Raw genomic sequence first — 14,427 nt, 5'->3', positions numbered from 1 at the left:
TACAGTTTCATATGATTTGTATAATGTAGATTTACTTTTCAGCATGAGGAATTCCCTGTAGTATTTTTTTTGGAGGACAGGTGATAAACTTTTGGGTATTTACATATCTTTAAAATATTTTTCTTCACTTTTGAAATATAGCATATATGCATATGGTATTCTTGGTTGGTAATTTTATTCTTTTACCCCTTTGGCCATAATTCCCATTTCTTTGTATATTGTTAGACGTGCCTTTTCTCTTGGCACTCTTGATTCTCTCTGAATTTTTAAAACTTTGATTAAATAATTTCTTGAATCTTTTGTTTTTCCTACTTGGAGATAATTGAGCTTCTTGGATCTTGATATATGTTTTATTTATAATATTTATAATTCCTTAGACTTTTTTACTGGTACCAGGGATGGAACTTAGGGGTGCATTACCTCTTAATCACATCCTCAGCTGTTTTCATTTTGTGAAATTTTGACAGGATCTCAGTATGTTGCTTAGGCTGGCCTCCTGGCCCAACCTCCCAGGTTGCTGGAATCACAGCCGTGCACAATCACTCCTGACTCTCAGACACTTTTTAAAAGGAATTCTTTACATGTACAGTTTCTGCTTATTTCTCTTAATAAGTTTTGTCTGAATTATATTCACTTTTCTGTGTTCTGAATTAGCTCACTAAACCTCTTTCAAATGATTGTTTAGTATTCTTCTAGTAATTAATATCTCCCACTTTCCTGATGTTCAATTCCTAATGTTTTGTTTTGTTGTTTTGATGAAGCCATGTTTTCTTTGTGTGTTGTACTCTTTTAGTTGGTTTGTCTGTTAAAAAACCAGGCAACAGTAGATTATATGCTCAATTTTGAAATATATGGAAGTTTGTAAATAAATAAAAGGGAGGCAAGCACAGTGCTGCATGCTTTAATCCCAGATATTTGGAAGGCCATGCTAGAGGATTTCAACTTTGAGCACATCACAGCAACTTAGTGGCACCATGTCTCAAAATGAACACTTTAAAAAAGGCTTGCATTGTAGCTCAGTGATGCAGCACTTGTGGCCTTATTCCCAAGCCTTACACATAAAAGATTAAAAGTAGAATGACCCTGTGATCCAGAAATGCAAGTACTAAATATGTATTCACAAGAGATTAAATCTGCATGTTGAGGAGATAGTTCCACTACCATATTCAGTGCAAGTACTGTGCACAATAGTCAAATATGGACATACCTATGTACCCATCAATGACTGGGAGAAAAACTGTGATATTTCTACATGATTACTTATTAAGCTATAAAAAAGAACATACCTTGTCATTTAAGGTGACCTGGGATGAATATACAGGATTTTGCATTAAGTTAAATAAGACAGACACAGAAAGTCAGCTGAAGGAGCATCTGACTCACAGGTGGAAATCAGAAATGCAGAGTAAAATTGTGTTCACCAAGTACTGGGGTTTGTGGAGTATTAGTGTTGGTCAAAGTCTACATTTTTTTTTTAATTGGGCATAAAGTCAGTAGTTGTAATTTATCGCATGGTGGGCATAATGTATTGTACTCTTGATAAATGCTGATAGAATGAATATAATACTTTCTAAGCACACACTGATAATTATATGAATTAATGCTTGCATTAATTCACTAGATTTAGTCATTTCACCATGTATTTGTTCTTTAAAAACCATTGTACATTTAGTAAATATACAAAATTTAATTTGTCAATGAAATAAGTCTACAAATAACAAAAATTTTAAGAGATAAGATACAAGTCTTGATCACCATGTGTTGACTTCATCCAGGTGATATGGTCCTAGCCATGCCAGGGTTTTATTCCCTCTCAAGGTTTTTTTTTTTGTTATGGTGGATCTGTTTGAAGCATATGCATGTGTTCAATGTAACATCTTGTCTATATGTCTTCTTCAGAGTCCATTGACTTTACCCCTGATGAACATCTCTGTAATTATCATCCAAGATCTACCTCTTATTTCCAGGTCTTGTGTCTTGGCAGATAGAAACCAGTATTCAGACAGTCCTCACGAAAGCCACAAGTGTTTGTATATGCTTCACGTTTCCTTTATATTACTGAGAGAGAAGGGAGTTGGTAGATCTTTTTTCTAATTGCACAGTGCTATGTTATGGAGGAGGGTAAGGTGTGTTTGATAAAAGGAACACAATTTCCTACCTTCTTCTATATCACTCTCCTCAGTAATATATTCATCTTGGATCCTATGTTGTCTAAGATGGTCTGAGCAATTCTCACAAAGCAATTTTGTTCTGTACATTTTTATTTAGTCTATATATTTCTGGAGTAATGATGGTCTTGGATTTACTGCTGGTGTCCTGACATGGGTATAATTTTAAATGTTATGTTTGAAAATATATTAATTCACCCCAGCCCAGTAAGTAAAATAATTGTTCTTTTCATTTATTTCAGCCACAACTTATCATCATACCCTTGAGTCTCCACCAGAGCAGGGAATAAAATATTTATTTCAAAAAATGATGAAGGGAAGGTATGGAAATTGGAACCTTGACTATTTACAACTAAGAAAAATACAGGAAATTTTAAGTGTGAGTGAAGGTTAAAAATCATATTACAGGGACAAAACCAATTAGCAGTGACTATTCATAATGAAAACTTCATTGCCAGCAGACATGAAGACCATTTAATTCTCAGAAAAGAATTCAATTTATGCCACTTACTTTTGAGGAGCTATGTATGTCTTTAAGAATCTATCCACAGCACTTTTTGAAGCATATCCTCTGAAAGGAAATGTTGAAAATTTGAAAAGAGATCTAGTCCATGTTTCAATTTTTAACTTGACCAATTTCAAATGTAGCATTCATTGAGTTAAACTTCTGGTCAAAAATTTGTATAGATAAGACATTTAAAAGTAAAGGACAAGTTTCTAAAAGTGCTCCATTTGAGAGTGTCTTAACAAAATGTCCATTATTCTTCAATTAAAAAAAAAAAATTTCTCCTTGTGCCCAAACATAAAATTTTAATGATTGTGGGGAGGTTCTTACCCACTATTGCTTAATAAATATTTGGATATAGGTTTCTGGGAAGTATGCTACATGTGTAATTAAACATCTCTAGCTAGGTCTCTTCCCTGATTAGTTACCAGTGTGTTTATATTGGTGGTAAAAATATGAATATAGGGAAACTCATAAAAACCTTGGTATTGTTTGCAATGCCAGAAATCATCAATATGCTCATTTTTCAAAGGACCCTTACAAAGATGAACAATGGGGGAAGTGTTATTTTAATGCTCTAAGCTTAACTACCATCCAAATAATTAACAGGCAAAACAAGCCTTGCAAGTATAAAGTATGTAAAGGAGCACTTAATCAAATTGCAAAACGTACTCAATAGAAGAGAATTCATACTGGAAGGGAGCCTTATGAATTAAAAAATGTATTAAAGCATTTCATTGTTCAAACCTTTCTAAACACCATAGATACCATGACAGTGATAAGCCCTACGAATCTGAAGAATGTGGCAGAATTTTTAAACATCGATCACCCCTGTTAAGCATCAGAGGATTTGTGTTGGGGTAAAGCTTTGCAAGTGTAAAGAATGTGGGAAAACCATTAACAATTGCTCAACCCTTTCTAAACATCTCAGGTGGCATAGCAGTGAGGAAAAAAAAAGCACACGTGATACTCAACACCAGATACTTTGTACTGGAGACAGATCCTACAGACGTACACAATGTGCCAAAGCCTTAAAGAATTTTTCAGTCCTTACTCAACACCAGAGTACTCATGCTGGAAAGAAGAAGTACAACTGTGAAGAATGTGGCAAAGATTTTCATATAAGATCACTGCCTACTGGACACCAGAGAATTCGTACAGGAGAGCGGCCCTACAAATGTGAAGAATGTGGCAAAAGTTTTTTTCAAAGCTCAAAGCTTACTCTGCATGAGAGAATTCATACTGGAGAGAACCCCTACAACTGTGAAGCATGTGGCAAAGGTTTTCGTTACAGATCAAACCTTTTGATACACAAGAGATTTCATACTGGAGAAAAACCCTACAAATGCGAAGAATGTGGCAAAGCTTTTGGTGAAAGATCAGGCCTTACTGTACACCAGAGAATTCATACTGGAGAGAAGCCCTACATATGTGAGGAGTGTGGCAAGGGTTTTAACCAAAGATCATCTTTTAAGGAACACCAGAAGGTTCATACTGGAGAAAGGCTCTACACATGTGAAGAATGTGGCAAAGGTTTTAAATGTAGATCATACATTAAGAAACACCAGAGAATTCATACTGGAGAGAAGCCCTACAACTGTGAAGCATGTGGCAAAGGTTTCCGTTACAGATCAAACCTTTTGATACACAAGAGATTTCACACTGGAGAAAAACCCTACAAATGCGAAGAATGTGGCAAGGGTTTTAAGCAAGGAGCACATCTTAAAGAACACCAGAAAATTCATTCTAGAGAGAAGTCCTACAAATGTAAAGAATGTAACACAACTTTTAATGAAACGCAAAAACCTATTCATACTGGAGAGAAGCCCTACCAGTGTGGAGGATGTGGCAAAGCTTTTAATCAAGAATCCTACCTTATTTACTACCAGGGAATTCATACAGGAAACAGTCCCTACACATGTGGAGAATGTGGCAAAGGCTTTCATTACAGATCAAACCTTACTGTACACCAGAGAATTCATACTGGAGAGAAGCCCTACAAATGTGGAGAATGTGGCAAAGGTTTTTGTCGAAATGCAAACCGTAATAGCCACCAAAGAATTCATACTGGAGAGAAGCCTTACAGATGTAAAGAATGTGGTAAATGTTTTTCTCAAACATCACAACTTAAAAGTACATCAGAGAACTCATACTGCAGAGAAGCCATAGAACTGTAATGAATGTGGCAAAGCTTTTAGTCAAAGATCAAAGCTTGCTGAACACCAGAGGATTCATACTGGAGGCTGGCCCTCCACATGTGAAGAATGTGGCAAAGGTTTTTCTTACAGATCAAACTTTATTCAACACCAGAAAAATCATACTGGAGAGAAGCCCTAGCAATGTGAAGAATGTGGCAAAGGTTTGAAGTAAAGAGCACATCTTAAAGATCACCAGAAAATTCATACTGGAGAGAAGCCCTGCATATGTGAGGAATGTGGCAAAGGTTTTAAAGGTCATATTTAAGAAACTAAGAGAATTCATGCTGGAGAGCAGCCCTACAAATGTGAAGAATGTGACAAAGCTTTTGCAGTAGATCAGTACTTGCTCAACACCAGAAAGTTCATACTGGAGAGAAACCCTACAAATGTGAAGAATGTGGCAAAGGTTTTATCCAAAGATTATACTTTATTGATCACCAGAGAATTCATACTGGAGAGAAGTCATAGCATTGTAAAGAAAATGGCAAAGGTTTTGATTGAAGATCATGCCTTACTCTACATCACAAAATTCATACTGGAGAAGACCTTTGTAAATGAAACATTGTGCCAGTGACTCTTAAGGATGTTTAAACCCTTATTCCACACCAGAGGAATCACAGCAAATAGAAATAGAAATGTTAAAAAGAGTGACAAAGTTCCCAACAGTTGTTTATTCACACCTTATTCCACCCCTGAAAATTCATACTTTGAAAGTATAAGTGGAAAAATTATCACAAAACTTTTAGTCATCATTCAAACATTACTAAGAACTGAAGAATTCATAGTGCATAGAAACCCTAAAATTGTAAGTAATGTGTCCAAGCCATTAATCAAATTTCAAGCATTCTTCAAAATATGAAATTTCATTCCTGTAGTGAATGTGGAATAACATTTGTCCAAAATATATACCATTGATAACAAGATACTTAAAATAAAAATCCTTTTCAAACATAAAAAGTATACTAAAGTCCTTATCTATACTACGTACTTTTTTTTTTTTGCAGTGCTGGGGATTGAACCCAGGGTCTTGTGCTTATGAGGCAAACACTCATCCCTAGTCTCTATACCACATATCTTGATGAGTATGAGGATTATTGAGAGGAATTACATTATTAAGGAAAATGGGTAATTGACTTTAAGTTTTGCTTAAAATTTATTAAACATCATTGGCTGATGTGGTAGAAATAATGAAATCAGCACAAATTATATAGTGCAGATAGGGTATTTAATAAATCAAATATTTTAAATCAGACATTACCAAATACACTCACTTGAAATTGGGAGAAAACATAATTACCATAGTTGTTTATATTAGAAATCTAATTTGGGGGGAGATTTGCAGATGTGGAATAGAGGACGTCACTTTTCTGACTGCGCTGTGGCTTGAAACTGAGGAGGGCAGCTTCTCTGCAAGGTGTATGAAAAATAGGGAAGTTACTGGGGGTTCATACTGGACATCTAAAACATGTGGGGGACTCAGGAATTTGGGTGTAATAAAATAAGGATGAAATCCCCAGCACCAGCTGAAATGGACCTTCTGCAAGAAAATAAGAGGGATAAGGTCATTAACCCACATTTTTAGAGGAGCGGTAGCACGTCTGGGTTCAGAGTAATAAGAGATCACAGCCACTGCTGGACTAGCTTGAAAGGCATGTTGCACAATGCCTTAGTGTGAGAAAGAAGCCACATCCCTTCAGTTGCCTGCAGAGGACAGAGGAATGAACCATTTTCCAGCTGTGCTGTGGGGACTGGCACCTCAGGGTGCCCGTTCCAGGCAAACACATACTGCATGGAGAGGAGAGTGCCTGAGTGACGGGGAAATTGAACAAGGAGAGGGCTCTACACAGGGTAATACAGGTCCTGGAGACCCGCCCAGCTCTCTCCCTTGAGTCCAGCAGCTCACAGGACCAGCTGAGAGAGACATCTTCCCAGGAATTGAAGCATGCAGGCTGGGGGTGATTGAGTTTGGAGACAGCCCTAGGGACCAGGAACCATGGGGCTGGTGGGTGTCAGAGGGGACAAAGGATTGGCTCCTTAGCCGCACAAGTAGAACCAAAGGGTGATTTCTGGGATGCAATCCCCGCCATGGACCAGCAACTACTGGAACTCCAGAGGCGCACTGATTTAAAATCTTCAGATCAAGTCTAAATCCCTCTTGCAGTATCTCTAACTTCAGGATCTCCTTTCACACTCCAGTGACCCCACCATCTGTGTGAAGCAAAGGACACGCCACTATGCACCCCACCCAGCACTGCTGAGATGGGAAACCAGTAAATTTTTGATCTTCAATGCAAACAATTCTTTGTTTTCGCTGAAATCTGTTTAAAATTTTTTTCTGTTTAATGAGACTTGAGTGGTTCATTGACACTTATACCTATGCATAGTTGTCTATTTTCTCATTTCTAGCGTCTTCTAAAGGCAGTTATTTTCATGGCTAAGCTCTTGAGGGTTAGGATGTTTGATTAGTATATTTTGGTTTTGTGTTGTATACCTTTATTTTTAGTTGTATTTTACACATTTTTCCTTCCTTATCTATTTCCATTGAGACTCTTTTCTTCTGCTCACAAACTCTATTGTTCTCTTTCACCCTTTACTTTTTACTTCTACTTTCTCTCCTCCATCATACTCATCTTATCCTACATCTTTTCCATTCTCTTCCTGCTCACCACTTGAAATTGTAAAGCTTTTTGCAAACTTACTGCATCATCTCTGTTTTTTGTGTCAAGGTTGTAGATGTCATAGCAGGAACTATTTAGTTTATTGCTGTATATTGTTTGCAGTGATTGTTATTATTTGTATCCTTCTGAACTGTGGGATACTGGAAACTTTCAGGAACACTCTAAGTCCCCAGGGTAGAAACTCTACTGCCTCCAATCCATACCGTTAGATTGGTAGACACACAAACAGTGTGAAAAAGCAAGGGAGCAAACTGTCCCAAACAAAGCATGATACTTCAGTAGCAGAGTCCTTCGGTGGAAGAAATGTCAGACAAGGGGTTTAGAAAGTTCATAGTTGAACTGATCTATGACTATGTAAAAAGGACTATGTAAAAAGTGAAAAAAGAAAATACAGGAAGTAAAAGATCAATAAAGAGATTCTGAAAAAAATCAAGCAGAATTCCTCAAAATTACAAAATCAATAAACCAAATTAAAAATTCAATGGAAAGCACCACCTGCAGACTAGACCACTTGGAAGGTAGTTTCACAAAGACAAAATATAAAATTTTGAAAATAAAGTTGACCATGGAGAAAAGATGTTAAGACACAATGAACAGAACTTCCAAGAAATATGGGAGAACACTAAAAGACCAAATATAAGATTTGTTGGGGTAGATGAATACTCAGATACAAATAGAAGGAATGCACAAGGTTTTCAGTGAAGCATACCTGAAAATTTTCCAAACCTTAAGAGTGAAATGGAAAATCAAATACAAAAGGCATACAGGGGCCCAAATGTACAAAATTATAACAAGCTCACCAAAGCTGATTATTATGAAAATGCCTAATGTATGTATGATAGATTTTAAAGTCTTCCAGAGAAAAACAATATGCTGCATTTAGAGGGAGACCAATCCAGATCTCAGCTGATCTGGATCTCAGCCCACTTACTTAAAGCTAGCAGGTCTTGGAATAATATGTACCAATCTCTGAAAAAAAAATGGGTTCTAGTCAAAATTTAGCTTCAGAATTGAGGGTAAAATAAAAACCTTCCATGATAAATAAAAGAATTCACAGGGAGGGGTGGGGGGAAGGGAAAAAAAATAAACATCATTACCCTATGTAAACGTAAAAAAAAAAAAAAAAAAAAAAAAAAGAATTCACAAACCAGAAAGCCTGCATGACAAACATATTCAATAAAATTTTATGAGGAAGAAACAAAAAATAAAATCAAAAAGGAGCAAAGGAGGAACTATGCTAGAAGAATAACAATCAAAGGAGAAACATTCAAATTAAAATCAGATATAAAAGTTGCAGGCAATAAAAATTATTTCTCAATAACATTGAATGTAAATGTCCTAAACTCACCAATCAAAAGACAGACTGGCTGACCTCAATAAGACCCAACAATATACTGTCCCTGAGAGACTTACCTCATAGGCAAAGACATCCACAGACTGGAGGTAAATGGGTGAGAAAAAGTGTATTATTCACATGGATGTTGTATATAAACAGGGGTTTCTATTCTCGTATCACATGAAGGGACTTGAAGCCAGTTCATCAAAAGGTGCAAGTAAGTTCATTTCATACTGCTTAAGGGAATTGTACATCATAAAAGACATGACAGTCTTAAGTATTTATGCCCCAAACAATAGAACATCTACATATATCAAAAAACCCTTCTCAACTTCAAGAATCAAATAGATCACAACAGAGTAATACTGGGTGATTTTAATATGCCTCTCTCACCACTGGATAAATCTCCAAAACTGAAAAAGGAATGTATAGAACCAAAATGGAAAATTAATAAATCAGACTTAACAGACATAGAATATTTCATCCATCAATGACTGAATACACATTCTCAGCAGCACATGGATCCTTCTCTAAATAGACTGTATTGTAGGCCACAAAGCAACTTAGCAGATACAAAAAAATAGAGATAATACCTTGCATTCTATCAAATTCTAATGGATTGAAATTATAAATCAATGATAAAACAAGTCACTCTAACACTTGTTGATTAAATAATGTGATATTAAATGACAAAGGACTAGAAGAAATCAGGGGAAATAAAAAATACTTAGGTAAATGAGAATAGTGGCATGATTTATCAAAATCTCTGGGGTACTATGGAGGCTTTCTAAGAGGAAAATTCCTTATATTGAACTCATTCATTAAAAATAGTCACAAAAAATTATCCTAACATATCTCACAGGTCTAGAAAGAGAAGAACAAATCAAAACCAAGTGTAGTACAATACAGGAAATGATTAAAATCAGCCAAAAATTAATGAAATTGAACAAAAAAAATCAGTGAAACAAAAAATTTATTCTTGGAAAAGAGCAAAACTGAAAAACCCTTAGCTAAGCTAGCCAAGAGAAAGAGGTAAAAATTTCAAATTACTAAAATCATGATGAATAATGAAATTTCACCACAGACACAACTGAAATACAGATGATAATAAAAAACTTCCAAAAATTTATATTCCAATAAAATAGAAAATCTTGAAGACATTGACAGATTTGTATATGACAGATTCCTAGAATTCTCATATGCCTGACCCAAAATGTATAAGAAAGAGATAGAAATTTCAAGCAGATCAGTTTCCATCAATGAAATTCAATATGCTATCAAAAACCTGTCTATAAAGGAAAACCCAGGATTCTCAGCCAAGTTCTACCAGGTCTTCAAAGAAAAACTTTAACACCAATCCTCCTCAAATCTTTCATGAAATTGAAAATGAGGGAACCCTTCCAAACTCATTCTGTGAAGTTAGTATTGCCCTGATGCCAAAACCAGACAATGATTCATCAAGGAAAGAAAACTTCAGATCCAAATCTCTGATGAACACAGATGCAATAATTCTTAATAAAATACCGGCAAACTGCATACAAATGCACATTTAAAAGATAGTGCACCATGATCAAGTGGAGTTCATCCCATGGATTCAAGGTTGCTTCAACAATAGAAATAAATGTAATTCATCACATCAATAGACTTACATACTCGAGTCATAATTATCTTGATAGATGCAGAAAAAGTATTTCAGAAAACACAGCACCTACATGCTCAAAAAGTAGGAAAATGAGGGATAATAGATACATATCTCAATATTGCATAAGGTATATATGTTAAACCCAAGGCCAACATCATTCTAAATGGAGAAAAATTGAAAGCATCCCTCTGCAAACTGGAACAAGTCAGGAAAGCCCTCTTTCACCATTTCTATTTAACATAGTCCTTGAAACCGTAGTGACAGCAATTAGGCAAAAGAAAGAAATTAAAGGGCTATGAGTAGAAAGAGATCAAACAATCCCTATTGCTGTTGACATGACCCTATATTTAGAAGTCAGAAAAAGTTCCACTAGAAAACTTTGAGAACTCATAAGTGAATTCAGCAAAGTAGCTGGATATAAAATTACCACCCATAGATCAATTGTGTTCTTGCACATTTATTATTAATCAAATGAAAGAGAAATTAGGAAAACTATCCCATTTACAATAGCCTCCAAAAAACAAAATATTTGGGAATCAATCTAATAAAAGACGTGAGAGACATTTACAATGACAACTACAGAACACTAAAGAAAGAAATTGAAGACCTTAGAAGATGGAAAGATGACCCATGTTCTTGGATATGCAGAATTAATCTTGTCAAAGTGACCCTATTACCAAAAGCGGTACACAGATTGAATGCAATTTCTATTAAATTCTAGTGGTGTCTTCATAGATACAGAAAAAACAGTCATGAAATTCATCTGGATAAATGAGGCCCAGAGTAGCCAAAGCAATACTCCACATGAAAAGCAAAGCAGGAGGCATCAACATACCAGGCCTCAAATATACCAGAGAGCTATAGTAACAAAAACAGTATGGCATTGGCACCAAAACAGATATGAACGAAGGAACAGACTAGAAGACACAGACACAAACCGACAAATACAGTTATCTCGTACTAGACAAAGGTGCCATAAACATCCATTGGAGAAAAGATAGCCTCTTCAACAAATGGTGGTGTGAAAACTGGAAATCCATATGTAGCAGAATTAAATTTATCCCCTATCTCACTCTGCACACAAGTCAAAGTGGATCTAATGCCTAGGGACCCTATACATTAGACCAGAGTCCCCATGCCTACTAGGAGAAAAAGAAGGCCCAACTTTCCATCATGTTTGCTTAGGAGTTTCTCAAAAAGATTCCTGAAGGGCAAGAAATGGGGTGATATCAAACTAAAGACTAGGGAGCATGCCATTCAGGAAGTAGTATGGGTATCGTTAGTGGCTGTAGCCAAGTTTATTGTAATATTCAGGAGCAGAAAAAGTTCAAAAACTTGAACTTTAAAGGAGGGAGTGAAAGTGGGGCTAAGGAAGTTATAGTTAGTTGTTAAAGACCTTACTTCCACGGAGGAACGCTAAAGAATTTGCCCAGAGAATATAAGAAAGATGACTTGAGGGCATCCCATGAACTGGTACGATCACCATCTCAGACTCAAGAGAGTAAAAGTAAAAATTCTGTTAAGAAGAGACCACTGGGACACCCTTCCCCAGGGGGCCTAGGGAGTTTATTCAGTGTGCTCAGTCACCTAGGTACTCCAAGGCTTCTGCAACCAGGGTGCCTGGAGGCTTGTCTACTTCTCAAGATAATGACAGACCTTGGCATCAGCCAATCATGCTTGTTGTGCAGGAATGCAGGGTGCTGGAGTTGGAGGAGATGGAGGCTTCCACCAAGATTTCAAAGGGAGGCCAGGCAAAGTACAGCAGGGTCAGAGTCCCTATGGGCAGCTCCTGAGATGTGAGGAGGAAGCCAAAGCTGCAGTGGAGACCCCCAAGATTAAGAAGTGTAACTAACTGTGGAACAGCCACTGAGGAAAGCTGCAGGAGTGGAGCAGACGAACCACAGAAAAGCCACTTAGGCTACGGCCAGCAAGGCCATGGGGCAGAGCTACACAAGCCCTTCTGAGAGGACACACGCCTTGTGCTCCATGTGGACACAGAATCACGGGACTTGTTTGCCCAACTGTACTTTGGTCTTGCTTTGGTCCTATCTCTTATTTCTGTGCCCCCATTTTTCTGAATGGAAGTGTTCACTCTGTGCCTTTATATATTGGATACTTGTAAATTGCTTTTGAATTTTATTGGCACTCATGCTGTGAATCTGCCCTGAGTCTCAGGAGACTTTGGACTTGAACTTTTGGGCAATCTTGGAAATGTTGATACTATGGGGACTTTTGGGAATGGACTAAATGTATTTTGCATCGTGAGAAGGTCATGATCTTTGGCTGGTCAGGTGCAGAGTGTTATGGTTTGGATGCGAGGCATCCCCCTAAAGCTCATGTAGGAGACGATGCAAGAAGGTTTACAGGAGAAATGATTGTGTTAGGAGAACTGTAACCCAATCAGTGAATTAATTCCCTGATGGTAACTCACTGAATGGTAACTGAAGTCAGGTAGGATTTGGCTGAAGGAGATGGGTCACTGGGGACTTGCCTTAGGGTATATATTTTGTATCTACCTTTTGATCATCATGTGAGTTGCTTCCCTCCACCTCACCCTTCTGCCATGATGTTCTGCCTCATCTTGAGCCCCAAAGAATGGAGTCTGCCATCTGTGGATTGAGACCTTTGAAACTGTGAGTCCCCAAGTGAACTTTTCCTCCTTAAAATTTGTCCTTGTCAGGCCTTTTAGTCACAGCACCAAAAAAGCCGACTAAAACAACCCAGTTATTCCACTCCTTGGTATATATCCAAAGTGCTTAAAATCAGCGTACTACAGTGATACATCCACCTCAATGTTTACAGGAGCTCAGTTCATAATAGCTAAGCTGTGGAACCAACCTAAGTGCCCTCAACAGATGAATGAATAAAAAAAAGGTGGAATATATACACAGTGGAATATTACTCAGTCATAAAAAATGACTTTATGACTTGGTGGTAAGTGGATGGGTCTGGAGATTATCATACCTAAGTGAAATAAACCAATCCCAGAAATCCAAAGGTTGAATGTTCTGTCTGATGTGTGGATGCTAACATACAAGGGGCGGGTTGGGAGGAGAATAGAAATTCAGTGGATTAGGCAATGAAGGATAGGGCAATGAAGGAAGGGAGAAGGGATGGAATGGGAGAGACAGTAGAACAAATTGGGCATAATTTTCCTATATCCATATATTAATATTACACAGTGAATATCATCATAATGAAAAACCACAAGAATGGCATACTAATAAGTTATACTCCCTGTATGTATAATGTATCACAATATACTCTACTGTCATGTATATCTAAAAGAAATATTTTTTTGGATTTTGTACTGAATTTTAATTTCCTAATTTTTATTTTTTGTATCATATATTGAACTCAGGGATGCATAACCACTGTGGCACATCCCCAGCTCTTTGTTATTTTTTTTATTTTGAGACAGAGTCTCACTGAGTTGCTGAGGGCCTTGCTGAGTCACTGATGCAGACTTTGAACTTGTGAACGTTCTTCTTCAGCCTGCAAGGATTACAGGTATGGACCACCTTGCCCAGCTTTCAGTGAATTTTTACTTGTACTCACATTATGTCTGCAATTTGTAACTAAATCAAAGTGAGTGTTAAATAGCACTGTCATGTAACAAATCTGTCATTATGTTACAGATATCACAGGTTCTACTTTATTAGAGGATCTATGTAACAGTAAAACATACCATTGGGTAAATAGTGCCATAACATCTCCATTAATTCTTTTTACACTTGTTACTCAAACTTTATTGGGAAGTATTATTTGCAAAAATCAGCTCTGTATTTTTTTCCTGTAGTAATGGAGAAATTAAGAGAGTTATAGGAATGATATAGGGATATGAAAATAAGCACCAGGCATCCACATCTTGAAATTCAACTTTAACAACTTACCTTACAG

At 36.8% G+C, this 14,427-nt stretch overlaps 1 protein-coding gene across 1 annotated transcript in view; it reads left to right on the top strand.

Moving 5' to 3' along the window:
• Positions 1–3,839, top strand: part of LOC124965731 (zinc finger protein 28 homolog) — a 41,350-nt gene extending 37,511 nt beyond the window's left edge. The window contains exon 4 of the mRNA XM_047526883.1: positions 3,605–3,839. Within this exon, the coding sequence (XP_047382839.1) occupies positions 3,605–3,708 (104 nt within the window). The 3' untranslated portion in view covers positions 3,709–3,839. The remainder of the gene's footprint in view (positions 1–3,604) is intronic.
• The last annotated feature ends 10,588 nt before the right edge of the window (positions 3,840–14,427 follow it).

This window comes from Sciurus carolinensis, chromosome 15 (genome assembly GCF_902686445.1).
Source record: "Sciurus carolinensis chromosome 15, mSciCar1.2, whole genome shotgun sequence".
Lineage (NCBI taxonomy): Eukaryota > Metazoa > Chordata > Mammalia > Rodentia > Sciuridae > Sciurus > Sciurus carolinensis.
This window is presented reverse-complemented; position numbering and strand designations above follow the sequence as displayed.